This window comes from Asterias amurensis, chromosome 10 (genome assembly GCF_032118995.1).
Source record: "Asterias amurensis chromosome 10, ASM3211899v1".
NCBI lineage: Eukaryota > Metazoa > Echinodermata > Asteroidea > Forcipulatida > Asteriidae > Asterias > Asterias amurensis.
The window spans coordinates 4,512,126-4,529,346 of record NC_092657.1 but is presented as its reverse complement, the minus strand read 5'-3'; the positions used below and the strand labels follow the sequence as shown (position 1 = coordinate 4,529,346).

At 40.5% G+C, this 17,221-nt stretch overlaps 2 protein-coding genes across 3 annotated transcripts in view; one reads left to right on the top strand and one right to left on the bottom strand.

Moving 5' to 3' along the window:
- Positions 1–17,221, top strand: part of LOC139943434 (uncharacterized) — a 136,104-nt gene that overhangs the window by 67,014 nt on the left and 51,869 nt on the right. The gene's annotated exons all lie outside the window — the stretch shown is intronic.
- Positions 1,495–17,221, bottom strand: part of LOC139942476 (osmotic avoidance abnormal protein 3-like) — a 47,157-nt gene continuing 31,430 nt past the window's right edge. For both annotated transcript variants that reach the window (XM_071939277.1, XM_071939276.1), the window contains 8 exons: positions 15,876–16,139; positions 14,995–15,122; positions 13,648–13,781; positions 12,825–13,047; positions 12,213–12,424; positions 11,081–11,282; positions 7,427–7,544; positions 1,495–5,599 (listed from right to left, as the gene is read on the bottom strand). In XM_071939277.1, coding sequence (XP_071795378.1) covers positions 5,424–5,599; positions 7,427–7,544; positions 11,081–11,282; positions 12,213–12,424; positions 12,825–13,047; positions 13,648–13,781; positions 14,995–15,122; positions 15,876–16,139 — 1,457 coding nt within the window. In that variant the 3' untranslated portion in view covers positions 1,495–5,423. The remainder of the gene's footprint in view (positions 5,600–7,426; positions 7,545–11,080; positions 11,283–12,212; positions 12,425–12,824; positions 13,048–13,647; positions 13,782–14,994; positions 15,123–15,875; positions 16,140–17,221) is intronic.

Below are 17,221 nucleotides of genomic sequence, written 5' to 3'. Positions count from 1 at the left end.
GAAATATTCACTCCAGATTTTCAGCGTGATCTCAAAAACGTGACCTTTGATATGAAATTTTATTGTGTACCGAACCTTACATTTATAAAGGATTAAAGGCTGGTTTATAGTCGGTTGCGCGATGGTCGGGTGATGGAAATCTTGCGCGATAAAAAAAAAGACACAGTTTTGGGGCCTCAGCGGCGACTATAAACTGTGTCAAGTGTCAAAATTTCCATCGCGCGACCGACTATAAACCGGCCTTAAAACAATCGAACGGTTCCAAATTGTCAAAAACCAGTCTTTTCACTTGGTGTATCTCAACATATGCATAAAATAACAAACCTTTTAAATTTTGGACTTAATTGGTCATCGAAGTTTCATGACAATAATGAAAGAAAAAACACCCTAGTTGCACAAATATGTGTGCATTGAGATGCCAATAAAAGGCTTCAGGCCTGAAGTCTTTTAATATTTGAGTGAGAAATTACCTCTTTCTCAAAAACTACGTTACTTCAGAGACAGCCGTTTCTCAAAATGTTTTAAACTACATATCAACAGCTCCCCATTGCTACATTACCAAGTAAGTTTGTATGCTAAGTTTTGTGCAACATACTAAATGTATCGAATGCCTTTAATCTGGAAATTCAACTCTGACAGCCCTCATTGATACTTTGGGAAACATTTTTGGTTTGTGCCTTCATCCACGCAAACTGATTGGAATGATTCATGAGCAATACAAGAATACTACCACTCTATATACTCAAGTACTCAGTATTACACACAGAGAGTTATATATAAGAACTAGAGGGCGCACTGGCCTATATACGCGACCCGGTGTGGCGGTTTTCAGTCTTCCGCGGTGTTCAGTTTTCCGAGTGACGTAGTCGGACATATCAGCCCATTGTTCGAACGGTTTTAGCTTTCCGGCGTGTTCAGTTTTCCGGGTGACTCGTCAGACACCGCCGCGAGCACCCTGGCGAGTACTGTTGTTCTCTCAGCAGTGACCCCACACTGTTTATAATATTACGATTCTTTTCTGTGTAGTCACATAATCTCTTGCCCCATCTTTACATGTATGCATGGATACAACTCTGCTTGCATAAAAAAGAACTCATATCCACGCGTTTGCCGCTAGTTGTACTAGACTCGTGGACGCCGCTTTGACAGCTACCGGAGGGTAACGGATGACTCAATACGGCACTAAAAATGGACTACTTTCGCTTGCTGTGCGCAGGCATCGCATGACGTAATGCTACCGTATTTGGTCATTCGGAAAACTGAACACAGCGGAAAGTTGAAACCGCCACACCGGCATGCGCGCAGGTGGCCATTTTCTAAGTTGAAAAAACAGGCATTGCTTAGTGTGTGTTTGTGCGGCCATTTTGTAAGTTGAAAAAACAGCACCGCATTTGTGCAAGAAGCATCACCAGTGCACCCTCTACTTCTTATACATAACTCTATGGTATTACAATAATCTTAAAGCTGCACAGGCGCGAATCCGGGGGGGGGGGGGGGGGGGGGGATTTCACAACCATGCTACAATTTAGCAAGGGACCCTTGATAAATTGCTTGTGGGTGAAAGGGGCTTTTAATTCATACAAATCGACCAAGTATATCCTGTTATTTTACACTAGCAATCACTGGCCTTCCGGAAATTGGTTCCAGGTTGAATATTTATCACTTATAGAAAAATTACTGTATTGATAACAGCTGACAAGACTCACAGTGGAACCGGCGAGTAGAATTCAGAGATATAGCTAGGATTATGAACTTAGGTCTGGAGTGAGATAGGGCTATTATATACTTATGTGATGGTGCAACTTACAAAAGAAAAAAGATGGGGAAAGAAAAAACAATAGGATTAGTCCCATCTCGTCCTTACTTACAATGGGTTCAATGCGTCCTAACGTCTATGGATACGGAACTTAACTCGTCCTAAGTCCTAAGATTAATCCTATATTAGGAAGAGTTTGGTGAAATCGACGCAAGATATAAAAAAGTTGTTGAAAGCGGGTAGCCGCCTACCCACTATGGGTCCCCGTGGGCCCATTCCCTTGGTCCGCGCCTGCTGTACCTGTATTCGAATAACATACTACACAAATTCTACAAGTTTCTTTTTTTTATAGAGATTATTCTTATAAGATATAACTGTACAGCGCAGATAGAATACGGCAAGGGTCATGCAGACTAGGACGGAACTTTCAAAATAATACAAGATACTGAAATTGGAGCAAAATTCCACAAATTGTTTTTATACACAGCGCCGCGCCTGTACAAAACATGACACCGTTTTCTCCACTCAGTTTGCACCTTTTGTAGTAATGTTTGGTTTTTTGCATGTTAAAGCACCTTCCAAAAGACTATTCCAGGGTAAGTTGTGGAAAAGTTTATCCCAGACTCACATACATTGTAAATGACCTTGCAGGGAATCAAACTAGGGCCAAAATGGTGAGAGGTGAGCGCTTTACGCACAGATCACCAATGCCATCCAAACGAATGTTGTCTACTCAAAACCAATGATGTACCATCCCTTTATGATTTCATTTCTTGAAAACTATAGGATTTGAATGAATGTTCTCTTCCCAAACCATTGATGTACCATCCCTTTATGATGTGTTTCTTGAAAACTAGAGGATTGGAATGAATGTACTCTTCCAATAACCAATGATGTACCATCCCTTTATGATGTGTTTCTTGAAAACTAGAGGATTGGAATGAATGTACTCTTCCAAAAACCAATGATGTACCATCCCTTTATGATGTGTTTCTTGAAAACTAGAGGATTGGAATGAATGTACTCTTCCAATAACCAATGATGTACCATCCCTTTATATGTTTCTTGAAAACTAGAGGATTGGAATGAATGTACTCTTCCAATAACCAATGATGTACCATCCCTTCATGATATGTTTCTTGAAAACTAGAGGATTGGAATGAATGTACTCTTCCAAAAGCCAATGATGTACCACCCCTTTATGATGTGTTTCTAGAATACTAGAGGATTGGAATGAATGTACTCTTCCAATAACCAATGATGTACCATCCCTTCATGATATGTTTCTTGAAAACTAGAGGATTGGAATGAATGTACTCTTCCAAAAGCCAATGATGTACCACCCCTTTATGATGTGTTTCTAGAATACTAGAGGATTGGAATGAATGTACTCTTCCAAAAACCAATGATGTACCATCCCTTTATGATGTGTTTCTTGAAAACTAGAGGATTGGAATGAATGTACTCTTCCAATAACCAATGATGTACCATCCCTTTATATGTTTCTTGAAAACTAGAGGATTGGAATGAATGTACTCTTCCAAAAACCAATGATGTACCATCCCTTTATGATGTGTTTCTTGAAAACTAGAGGATTGGAATGAATGTACTCTTCCAAAAACCAATGATGTACCATCCCTTTATGATGTGTTTCTTGAAAACTAGAGGATTGGAATGAATGTACTCTTCCAATAACCAATGATGTACCATCCCTTTATATGTTTCTTGAAAACTAGAGGATTGGAATGAATGTACTCTTCCAATAACCAATGATGTACCATCCCTTCATGATATGTTTCTTGAAAACTAGAGGATTGGAATGAATGTACTCTTCCAAAAGCCAATGATGTACCACCCCTTTATGATGTGTTTCTAGAATACTAGAGGATTGGAATGAATGTACTCTTCCAAAAACCATTGATGCACCGTCCCTTTATATTTTTTCTTAATGGCGCGAATTGGTTTTTACTTCTGAAAACCTGAACTTTTCAGCAACTCCTCGGCTACTCGCCAATGGTCGCTCTTGAATACAACTTAACCAACTTCTCTTTTATAAACGACTTGATTTCTGAATATATTATACTGTACACAATGACTCTATATTACTTTTTTTACACATATCAAAGCTGAAGGTAAAATGCGCACACACAAACGTATATTTTTTCTAAACAAAATTGCAAAAATAGTCTCTCAATAAGCGCAGATGCAACGTCTTATACTTTCGCTTACAATAAATATGAAGACGTCTGTTTAAATGTACACAAAATATTTACACGTCTTTCCATCGGAACTTAAATATACAGAAAACACACTAAAGAAATAACGTTAAAAAAAGAAGAAACAAAAAAAATCCACATCAACTACTTTCTGAACCAATTTTGGACGGCAAATACAAAAAATCTTTATGAATTTTTACATACTACAGAACACTGAGCGCTATATTTTGAGGCATGGTACGGCATGCACTATTTGTAACAAGTTAATATGTAAATCTGACTATGCCTCATACATATTCATAAGCCAGGACTACATGTATATTCATATGATGCGCGTTGTGTGCGGCGAATAAGAACATGCATGACATGTACTTTCCAACCAAATGGATAACATCAACTTACAGACTACGTCAAATTTCTACCCTGCTTGCCTTCAAATCCTTAAAGACACTGGACACTATTGGTAATTGTCAAAGACCAGTCTTCTCACTTGCTGTATCTCAACATGCATACAATAACAAACCTGTGAAAATTTGAGCTCAATTGGTCGGCGGCGTTGCGAGATAAAAATGAAAGAAAAAACACCCTTGTTTCACAAAGTTGTGTGCTTTCAGATGGTTGATTTCCGGACCTCAAAATCTAATTCTGAGGTGTCAAAATCAAATTCGTGGAAAATTACTTCTATCTCGCAAACTACGTTACTACAGAGGGAGCTGTTTCTCACAATGTTTTATACCATCAACAGCTCCCCATTACCAAGTAAGGTTTTATGCTAAGAATTATCTTGAGTAATTACCAATAGTCTCCACTGCCTTTAAGTTCTACAATTTTTGGACAAAATAAAGAAAGACCGAAAGAAAGAAACATTATTAAGAATATTCTTTACTAACGGTTTTTCAAACTTACGATGGTAAAAGTGCATTTTTTTTTTTTTTTAGAGAACAGGCCATTGTTCCGGTCAGATAAACTCGCAGTGATACAAGAACGTTTTTATTCTCTTTTTGGACAACATAAAATGGTTCCGGTGGGGGTCAGGTATACACACGCACATACACAAATAGACTACACCATGTATTTAAAGGGGGGTGAAGTCCCCTCACAGAGGTGCATTATCACAATAAGCAGTGCTAGAACACCCCTCAAAATGGAATCAAGTAATATGCTTTTGTTCCTACCTACCTCCCGAGATAGATTTGACTGGACTTTACCACTGTCCACACAGGGGTGATCTCCCCTCACAGAAGTGCAATATCACTGTCAGCAGTGGTAGAACACCCCCTTCAAAATGGGTCCAAGTAATATTCCAGATCAGAATATACCTACTGTATACTACATGTATCTAGTCTACCTACCAAACTAGATTTGCTTGGACTATACCACTGTCCACACAGGGGGTGATCTCCCCTCACAGATGAGCATTATCGCACCAAATGAAGTGGAAACTACCCCCTTCATATAGGTTCCAGAGAGTTGAAGTGTTTTTTCTTGCCCTTCTTTGTCTTCCCACCAGGTTGCAGAGCCTCGAGGCGGGTTGGGCGCCTTAGGTGGAGGTCTGAGGGGGCGGGGGGACCGTGGATGTCCTTTTGTGATGACAAGGCTGCTGATTGGCCCTTCAGTGGTTGGTGTTCTGGAAAACAAAGGTGCAAGGACGAAGGAAAAACAAAATTAGTTGCAAAAGAATTGTTACCCAATTTTTTGTTTAAAATATATTTATAATTACAATATAAGTTTTTGTAAATTCAATGGTTTAGTTTGGTTCCATACTAATAACATTAAAAAAAGGGTCTGTGAAAAGGGTCCAAGATAACATCTGTTTTAAGTTAACCCTTTCCAATTTCATAGAGATGCTTTCAAGCCATAGAGTTATATATAAGAACTAGAGGGCGCACTGGCCTAAACAGCGCCATGGCATGCGCGCAGGCGGCCATTTTCTAAGTTGACAAAACAGCCATCTCATAGCGTGTGTTTGTGCGGCCATTTTGTAAGTTGAACAAACAGCATCGCGTGAGCGCTCAAAAAAAAACCTCAAACGTGTATTTCATATTCAACGCGCATACAGAATGGCGCGCTTGTCATCTTGCGGTCCCGTCGTGTTTGTGCAAGCAGCATCACCAGTGCGCCCTCTAGTTCTTATATATAACTCTATGTTTCAAGCACAACAAGCAGCTAAGCAGAACAAATTTATGGTGAACAAAATAAGGTTACCAGCCAAAATAGAACCTCACATGTAAAGTCTATGACTGGTATCCTGCACACTTTTGCTTAGCAGACAATTATTTAAGTGCTCTTTTCTGCATAAGCAGCTCTATGAAATTGGGCTCAAACATAAATCTATATTATGCTCTTACATGTATACTAAAAGAGTAATAGCTAGGCCTGTCTACAGCAATTTTCATTTATATAGGGCATGGAAATAAGTTATACCACTGCCCTAAAAATGTATTTGTTTATTTTATTTATTTTTTTATTTCGGGAGGGGGGGATTGAAAAGGGTGGGATTGACAGATCAATAATATCTTTCAACATACAAAGGTGTTCATGTCAACAAAAACTAACAATATCTATTGACTAGAATCCTGCATATAAATGCCTAAAAGGGAAAGAAAATATCACTTATCATACCAAAATGCAAATAAGTTTAGAGACAATTGCACAATTGCGGATTATAAAAAATAAACAAAGGAAGGCAATGTACAAACACAACAGTCTAATATGCAAATATATTCAAGGCAATGGAATAAATAACAGAGGAGTTCATCAGTATATGCAAATTAATTCAAGGCAAATAAATACAAAGTTAAATAGTCCATATTCATTTGCATATATGCAAATTGATACATGCAAATTCATTCTAAGGCAAAGAAACACAAAGTTAAATAGTCCATATTCATTTGCATGTGCAAATTGATACATGCAAATTCATTCAAGGCAAATAAACACAAAGTTAAATAGTCCATATTCATTTGCATATATGCAAATTGATACATGCAAATTCATTCTAAGGCAAAGAAACACAAAGTTGGGTAGTTCATAATCATGTGCATTATGCAATATTTTTCAATACAAATAAATACAATTCATGGCATTTCAATATTATAAAAACATGAGATAAATAAACACAAAGCTGTCACATACACATACAATGCAAATAAGTATTCAATACAAATCAATAAACAAATAGCAGTCAATTTATGCAAATAGCAGTCAATTTATGCAAACATATCCAGAGCACTAAGAGAAACAGTGACTCTGTTAAAGGTACTGGGGTGGATTTCACAAAGAGACTAGTCTTATCTCGAGTTACTAGTCCTAACTTAGGACTAGCTGTATGTTTTTGATATCTCTCAGGATCAGTCCTAAGTTACGACTAGTCCCAACTCTTTGTGAAATCGACCCCAGGTCTCTTTAGAATAAAACCCACAAATTAAAATAAAAGAGGAAAGCATGCACTCACCGACAGGAGGGATGTGGTAATTGGGTTCGTGGGTGTGGCTACTGCTACCAAGCAGCTGATTGGCTCGTTTGGGTTTAAAGTAATCGACAGCCGCATCATGCGTGGAACGACTCAGTTTCTAGGCAAAGTAGTGGGAAATAGCGGAAACCAAAAAAGAGATAACGGTGAACAGAAGGGTTTACAGAATAGCCCCCTACCAAGAAAAAACAAATATTTATATGGAAGACTCGGAGAATCTACAACAGGGGCTGATTTCATAGCACTGCTTGGCTGCAAGGAGTCTTTCGTTCTTACTACAACAGAAAGACTTGTTAAACGAGAGCGTACTTCACAGATAAGAAAATTAGGCGGCTAGCTTGCGCGTTCACCATGGATTTGCATTGTTATATTAACCATTTTCATACCTTAAAGGAACACGTTGCCTTGCATCGGTCGAGTTGGTCTTTGAAAAGCGGTCTGTAACCGTTTGTTATAAAATGCATATGGGTAGAAAGATGTTGTAAAAGTAGAATACAATGATCTACACAAATATGCCTCGAAATTGCGTGGTTTTCGTTTTACCTCGTCGACTAACACGGTCGGCCATATGGCCGACCGTGTTACATGTAGTTCGCGACGTAAAAGGAAAACCGTGCAATTTTGAGTGATACTTGTGTGGATCATTATATTCTACTTTTAAAACATCTTTCTAACCATATGCATTTCATAACAAACGGTTTCAAACGCTTTTTAAAGACCAACTCGTCCGATCCAAGGCAACGTGTTCCTTTAAGCATTGGAAGGTAAGCATGCCTTTTTTGTGCGTTTATGGTTAGCAGGGCTATGAAATAGAAACTTGCGCAGTAAGCACAGAATCAGCCTTTAAGCAACTCTATGAACTTTGGCCCACATTGACTCATTAGCCCCGCCCACAATAGACCTTAAATGCACCACGCCACTATCTCTAAGAACAATTTAATAAAGCGGGATTTGAACCGACGACCTCGCGATTAACGTGCATAAGGAAATTTGTGTGTTCATTTGTGACTAACGCCCAATTCAGACAGACGCGCCAGAGTAGTGCCAAATCCAAATAGATTAGGAGCGACTCTAGGTCGACCCAAATAGTGTGGTTCCAGACAGGCGAACTTAACCTAACATTTACATTGGCTCGGCTCATAACAAGATCGACGTCTGAAACCAAGACGCTCCAGAGTCGTTACGAACCACTGCAACAATAAAAAAAAAATTACTTCTAGCGTGTCCAGTCGCTCCTAACTGTTTCAGATGTCAAATTTTTCATGTACTTCATTCAAAATTTGGTTCGGCGCGAATCTGAAAGGGGTGTAAGCTAGTCATTGTACCTGACATTATTCAAGTCAAACTTGTAATGGCTTATTAAGTATAAGGAAGCAACAGCCTCTTTTCTCCACCTTGCCTTGGAGCCACAAGGAAATTCTTTTGGGGGACTTGCCATGCCAGACAACAACATTTCTCATTTTATAACAGACAAATAATTACAACGACAGTTTTTCAAGCAAATTTCATTAAAGGAACCGCAAAGAAAGATGGTTCTCTAAAAGACATTCATTTTTTTTCTTCAAATTTGAACATAAAACATTCACCGAGTTTTGCCAGTTATTACACATGCAAGAAAACAGTGTCATGCGAAAATAATTAAATAAATACAAAATTTAATTGTAATTAAGTGGTCAACTTACTAAACACAAATCATGTTTCCTTTATTTTCTTCAGTTAAACGAGTAAATTTTATGAAGAATATGTGTACTCTCTGTTGTTTTTGTAATACTTCCTATTTAAAACGGTTGTTTTCGCTCAATAAATTTCTTGGCAGAAACCCATTTCTGGTGCTTCGACGAACAATCGTCTCTTCATTCAAGAGAATTGTACTGTCCATTGCACAACGCACTCACACAAGCCTGTCCTGTACATCATTATGCCAGTCAAAATGTACACAAATGAATCGACTTCCTAGAATAATGGAAATGGTAGATGCTGGCTTGGAATTACACAGAAGCCACAGCAGGCCCTGTAGGCAATGACTTCTGTTGCCCCTGGTCTTTGCCTTGGTGCCCCCCCTTCACAATTTTAACAGTGGTCCCTCCTGCTCTGGGGGGGGGGGGGACGGCATGGTGGCCTCCCTCGTCCTGTCATAGGGGAGCTTCTCTAGTGAGACCCTGGAGGCAATGACTTCTGTTGCCCCTGGTCTTTGCCTTGGTGCCCCCTTCAACATTTAACAATTTTAACAGTGGTCCCTCCTGTTCTGGGGGGGGGGGGACGGCATGGTGGCCTCCCTCGTCCTGTCATGGGGGAGCTTCTCTAATGAGTCTCTGGAGGCAATAAATTCTGTTGCCCCTGGTCTTTGCCTTGGTGCCCCCTTCAACATTTAACAATTTTAACAGTGGTCCCTCCTGCTCTGGGGGGGGGGGGACGGCATGGTGGCCTCCCTCGTCCTGTCATGGGGGAGCTTCTCTAGTGAGACCCTGGAGGCAATGACTTCTGTTGCCCCTGGTCTTGGCATTGGTGCCCCCTTCAAAATTTACAGTTTTTCAATGCAAGTTCCCTTTGCAAAATAAAATTGTCCTCTCGAACATGAAGCCACAGGAGGACCTGGCGGCAATGACTTCTGTTGCCCCTGGTCTTGGCATTGGTGCCCCCTTCAAAATTTACAGTTTTTCAATGCAAGTTCCCTTTGCAAAATAAAATTGTCCTCTCGAACATGAAGCCACAGGAGGACCTGGCGGCAATGACTTCTGTTGCCCCTGGTCTTAGCATTGGTGCCCCCTTCAAAATTTACAGTTTTTCAATGCAAGTTCCCTTTGCAAAATAAAATTGTCCTCTCGAACATGAAGCCACAGGAGGACCTGGCGGCAATGACTTCTGTTGCCCCTGGTCTTGGCATTGGTGCCCCCTTCAAAATTTAACAATTTTAACAGTGGTCCCTCCTGCTCTGGGGGGGGGGGCATGGTGGCCTCCCTCCTGTCATAGGGGGAGCTTCTCTAGTGAGACCCTGGAGGCAATGACTTCTGTTGTCCCTGGTCCTGAACTTGGTACCCCCTTCAAAATTTACAGTTTTCAATGCAAGTTCCCTTTGCAAAATAAAATTGTCCTCTCGAACATGAAGCCACAGGAGGACCTGGCGGCAATGACTTCTGTTGCCCCTGGTCTTGGCATTGGTGCCCCCTTCAAAATTTACAGTTTTTTAAATGCAAGTTCCCTTTGCAAAATAAAATTGTCCTCTCAAACATGAAGCCACAGGAGGACCTGGCGGCAATGACTTCTGTTGCCCCTGGTCTTGGCATTCAAAATTTAACAATTTTTCAATGCAAGTTCCCTTTGCAAAATAGGGTGAAGCAAGGCTTATGTTCCCGTACCTACGGACAGACAAAATACGAACAAACAAAAAAACACACCAGCAGACTATCACAACACTGACTTCCATAAAAAACATGTACATGTATGGGTACAAAGACAAAACATCATCCGGAAAATATATCATAACTTTTCATTCTTAACTAAGAATTTAAGGACTGCTTTGAATTTTTGTGCAAAATTTGACAAAGTAAGTGCAGATTTTAATGAATCACTGACACTATTCCAATATGTAGTACCACGTTGGACAAGACTATTTCTATTTCTAAATAGTTGACTTACTTGTAGGTAGCGATCTTCCTCCGGTAGCTCCGCCCCTCCCATGGGGTACCCGTTGACGTAAGCGTTTGGTGAGTGGTCCCTCCTGCTCTGGGGGGCAGCATGGTGGCCTCCCCGCCCTGGCATAGGGGCGCGTCCCCCTGGCATTACACCCCCGGCGTGGGGGAGTTTCTCTCGTGAGAGAATGAGCTCGGGGATTTTCCATCTGAAGGAGGATGGGTTGAAAGACAACAACGTAGGCTGGGTGAAATAGACCGGTAAATTTGTATAGGCCTTCCTTGCTATTGCAATGAATTCAAAGTCTGTGCACAATTTAGTAGAGCTCCTTAAAGGAACACGTTGCCTTGGACCGGTCGAGTCGGTGTTTGAAAAGCGTTTGTAACCGTTTTTTATAAAATGCATATGATTTGATAGATAATTTAAAAGTAGAATATAATGATCCACACAAGTATCACTCAAAATTGCGTGGTTTTCATTTTACCTCGTCGACTAACACGGTCGGCCATTTATGGGAGTCAAATTTTTGACTCCCAAAAATGGCCGACATTGTTAGTTTGCAAAGTAAGAGGAAAACCACGCAATTTCGAGCCAAATTTGTGTGGATCATTGTATTCCACTATTAAAACATCTTTCTAACCATATGCATTTTATAACAAACGGTTACAAACGCTTTTCAAAGACCAACTCTACCGACCCAAGGCAACGTGTTCCATAAAGGCACTGAACACGTTTGGTAATTGTGAAAGACCAGTATTCTCATCCACCAAATGAGAATATGCATAAAATAACAAATATGGAAAATCTGCAAAAAAATAGGCTCAATTGGTCATCAAAGCTGCAAGAAAATAATAAAAGAAAAACACCCTTGTTGCACAAATTTGTGTGATTTCAGATGCCTGAGAAAGGCTTCAGGCCTGAATCGTTCTCAGATTAAAATATTTTAGTGAGAAGTTACCTTTCTCGAAAACTACGTTACTTCAGAGGGAGCCATTTCTTACAATGTTTTATACTATCAACAGCTCTCCATCGCTCAGTACCAAGTAACTGTATATGCTAATACATATTTTGAGTAACTACCAAACGTGTCCACCGCTTTAAGTTAATATTTATTTTTCTTAGCGACTTTCTATTTTACCTCCCTTCCTCCTCGTCCCAGCTACTCTCCGCTTTGACCTTGTCCAGGTTGTAATAGTTGCAGTCCCGTCGTAGACACGGCTGCACTTTGTCCAATATCTGCTGCATCATCTTCACCTGCTTCTCCTGCTTGCGGATGGTGTCTAGATAGTCGATCCGCTCGAACTCAAACTCGCTGTTTAGATCCGTGATCTCGATCTCCGCTCCTCGGACCTGGTAGAGGGAAATTTCAAGAGTATACGGAACAAATTCATTCAGATGACAGGGCTTAATGAAGGTAAGGTCATGGAATGGTTTTAGTCCACGTTTTGCCAGGGATGTATTAAGCTGTTGGGAACAAAAACCTGAAAGCCTGAAAGCTTGCGAGCGCGAAAGCTTGTTTGTGCGAAGACTGCTTACATACATTTATCCTAAGTTTTTAAAGTCCTACTCAGCAGTCTGGGGTGTTCCAAATGATTTTATCTTAACTTTCTTATTAATTTGTTATAAAATATCAACAAATACAACAAATTTTAATTGATGTTTTTTTGGAGAGGGGTGGGGTGGGGTTTAAAAAAACGGATTTCCAGTTAAAAACGGAGAAATCACATCCCTGTTTAATTCCATTTTTTACCTTCTCCTTCTCAGCATCCAGTAGTTTATTCTTAGCCTTGAGCTCCTCTTCAATGTTGCTGTAGATGTTCAGCATGATACCGTCGTCGTCCATCTTAGCGATGGCCTTGGCCAGCTGCAGCTTGCGCACCTCGGCGTGCTTCAGCTTCTTGCGTCGTTTCTCCTTCAGGTTCTCGTCGGTGGCCCGCTCGCCGCCAACCATCTCGTGCTCCAGCTGCTGCAGTCTGAGGAGCGGAGAGGAAAGAGAAATTCAATCTTACTCCTCTAATACAGGTCTTTTTCTTCAGCTGTGCCACGCATTTGAAACTCTGCACCATTCAATCTTGGATCTTGTCTTTGTACCACAAAATTCAAATCTCTCCTCAAAATTTATCTCATGTCACAGGTTTTCAAGGACTAATAATGTTGTGTCTGTTTTTCTTTTAACTTTGTTTTTTGTTTTGTTTTTGGTTTTTACTGCGCCTTGAAGATAATGATAGTGGAAAGCTTCCCTTCAAATATTACTTACTGAGGTGCGTAGTTTTTGAGAAATGAGTAAAACAATGTCATGAAAATACGTTTGTAAAAGATTAAAACAATTTTCGTCGCATGAGACGAAAATTATTTTCATGACATTGTTTTACTCATTTCCCAAAAACTACAGCACCTCAGCACGTAATATTTTCAGGGAAGCTTTCTACTATCATTATCTTCAAACTGTGTAAGTTAAGAATAAATCTGTGGACATTGTGTTTTTTGTCCAACAAAAGTTACGTAGACCCTTTAAGGTAATCTTGGCATCAGAAAAACCCCTAGAGAAATCACAAGCATAAAGACTGTTTTACCTTTTGAGAGCTTCATTTTGGTCCAATCCCTGTGACTTGTCCTTACGGGGCAGGGTCGGGGAGGCCATTGGAGCTGAAGGTCCCTCATCTCTCTCACTTGGCTCTGCTTCATCTAAACTGGCTAATGGTTCTCCCTGAGGGGACAGATTAGTGGATAGGTTAAGCAATGACAATGACAGATGGTGACAATAAATAATGACAGCCGATGACAGAAATAGATTAAAAGACAGTGATAGATGGTGACAATAAATGACAGTTAATGACAAGGGTCAGGGAGGCCGATGGTTCTCCCTGGATGGACAGATAAGAGAAAAGACCATGACAGATCATGACAATGAATAATGACAGTGATAGATGGTGACAATAAAAGACAGTTAATGACAAGGGTCAGGGAGGACATAGGAGCTGAAGGCCCCTCATCTCTCTCACTCGGCTCTGCTTCATCTAAACTGGCTAATGGTTCTCCCTGAATGGCCAGATAAGATGAAAGGTTAAGCAATGACAGATGGTGACAGTTAATGACAGTCAATGACAAGAGCAGAAGGCCCCTCATTTCTCTCACTCGGCTTGGCTTCGTCTAAACTGTCTAATTGTTCTCCCTGAGTGGTCAATGACAGATGGTGACAATAAATAATGACAGCCGATGACATAAAGAGGCGGACAGTGCCAAACAGAAGACCATTACCATTGCATGGACCGATTTTAATTTTTTGTTTTGTTTCTTCTTCTTCTTTTTATTCAGAATTTAAACTTTGCCCATCAACCACACCCAAATTTGTTTGTTTGACATAAGTCTATAATAGCATGAACTTCGGTTGGGCCAAATTCCTAATTGTTTACAATTAGCTTGAAATGGAAGTTAAGTCTCATTCACAGATTTTCGTGGTTTACTTGTTAAATTTATTTTACTTTCATACATTTCATGACACAATTTTCGTTCCAAACAATATGCTTGAATCTTTATAGCCGTAAATGATGTTAAACTAAAGTGTTTGGATAATTCAAGGGTCACCGAGGCAATGACCAGGGCCCAATTTCATAGCTCTGCTAAGCACAAAAATTTGCTTAGCATTAAATTTCCTCCTTGATGAAAACAGGATTACCAACCAAATTTCCACGTGATTGTCAGGATAAGCAAACAACAGCTGAATACCAGTAACAAGCAGTATGCAACAAATGGAAATTCGCTTGGTAATCCTGTTTTTATCAAAGAAGAAATTTTATGCTAAGCAAATTTTTCTGCTTAGCAGCTCTATGAAATTGGGCCCAGGGGCAATGACCAGGGGCAATGGAGGCAATAGTCCTGTAAGGTAACATGGCTGAAAACTACAAGGCTGTCATATATACCTGTTCGTTGCGAGCAGCCGAGACAGACGGTTGCGTGGTGGTGGGTTTCCCTTGGTCATCGACAAGGCCCGACTTCAAGGCACTGGTTTCATCACCCGGGGTACCGGTTGACGGTTCACCGCCATGAGCTGTGGATACGAGAAAGAAGTATTTGTGTCATGACAACCAAGCTAACCGCTTAAAGGATTTGGGTACTTTTTCAAAATTTCCACAGATTTACATTCAACTTACAGGGTTTGAAGATAATAATAGTGGAAAGCTTCCCTCAAAATATAAATGTAGTTTTTAAGAAAAGACCAACTCGACCGATCCAAGGCAACACGTTCCATTAAAGAAGAGTTTGTGTTGAGAGATATTTGCTGTTGCCAGCTTGGTGTTTTTATCCCTTGTTGCAGAGTTTCCCTAACAAGGAGATCATCTATAACACTATGGAAGTGTCGCGGCCGAGCGGTTAAGAGCACCGAATTTAAACTCTAGTGTTTCTGATCAGCCGAGTGTGGGTTCGAATCCTCAGCCATGACACTTGTGTCCTTAAGCAAGACACTTAACCATTGCTTCGTCCTTTAGATGGGACTTTAAGCCGTTGGTCCCATGTGTTACGTTATGCATGTAAAAGAACCCAGTGCACTTATCGAAAAGAGACGGGGTTCGCCTCCGTGTTCCTTGTCCGGATGACAGCAAATTGCACCACAGCACCTTGGTACTATCAGAATTACATGGTGCTATCAGAATATGGTCTCATAATTCAAACGTAGTCCCACATCTTGCAGGAAATACTGTGTGTTACAGCGCCAGGAACGTCACTGAGTGACTGACATGTGCACTATATAAGAAGCCACAATTATTATTATTATTATTATTATTATAATTATCAAACTCACCAATCTGTTTAATCGCTTCAGGGACCTCCGCCAGCCGTGACCCATAGTACTTCTTGAGATCCTCGATGTCCTGCTGAAGCTTATTCTTGTTGGACTGTTCCTCCTCGTACTTGGCCGACATCTCGGCGATCTTGGCCTCGTACTCCTGCCGGATGCGTTCCCTCTCTGCCTCGATTTCGGAGGAGAGAGAGCCGGTGGAGGGAGAGGGGTCCTGCGGGGTGGTGGACCCATCGGTGATGGCTGCCTTGGGGATCTGGAGAGCTCCTTTAAGAAAGCATTTTAAGATTGAGAAAAGTTAACGAGACAGTCGCAAGATTCTTGATATTTTGTTAAAACAATAAATCAAAATCATATGTCCTATCATCATAAACCTATAGAGCACCAAAATCAAAATGTTGCTTTAACGTGATGAGGCACAGTTGAATGGTGTTAATCGTGGTATGGGTTAATTGTAGTATGTGTGCATAGATGACAGTGTGTCTTGTTGGTAAATCACACCAAAGCCAAACCAAAAAATAGTTCTGTTTCTTGTAACACACTTGCAAATAAAGTTATCTTATTATTACTTTTTATTAACTTTTTAGGTTTTTGATCAGTTGGGTTAACCGGAAACAAAATTTATTTTTGGTGGACCTAATATGGGAAGACTATGTGAAACAAGTTGTTCTTGAGGCTGAAAGTCGAAAGGGAAGTTTGATGGTAATTTAGGCTCTGAGGCCAGTGGTTTTGTCATCAGAACAGGGCCAAATTTCATGGCTCTGCTTACCGTAAGCAAAGAATCGGAGCTTATGGAAGAAGGGAATTCTGTGTTTACGCTAAGTGTATTGCATGGGTTAGCAGGGAATTTTGGCTTCTGCGCTTGCGTACTCCACGTTACTAGGCATTCTACAGCTAGCGCAGAAATTCGGCGCTTGCACGTAATCGGAGAATGGTGATCGTCAGCACAGAGTTCTGCGGTAAGCAGAGCCATGCAATTGGGCGCAGTAAACTCATGAACAATGGCCTTTGTGTAATTCAAGGCCTGACATTGAATAAACACTTTTAAACAAACATAAACAAATTTGATGAGCTCCTTAGAGTGTGCAGTGGTGCTGACAATAATTTTCATTTTTCTTTTTTTTAATATTCATTCAAAATAAAAATGATACATTTCCTCAATCAAAGTTATAAACTGTTCATGCCGGTTTGAACTGTACGAGATATGGGTGGGGGTAGGGAGGGGTGGCAGGAAGGGGTAGTAGGGTGCAAGAAATGAGGGTGAATGCCAAGGCCGAAGTGTCGTGGCCGAGTGGTTAAGAGCAGTGAATTCAAACTCTAGTGTTTCTGATCAGCAGAGTGTGGGTTCG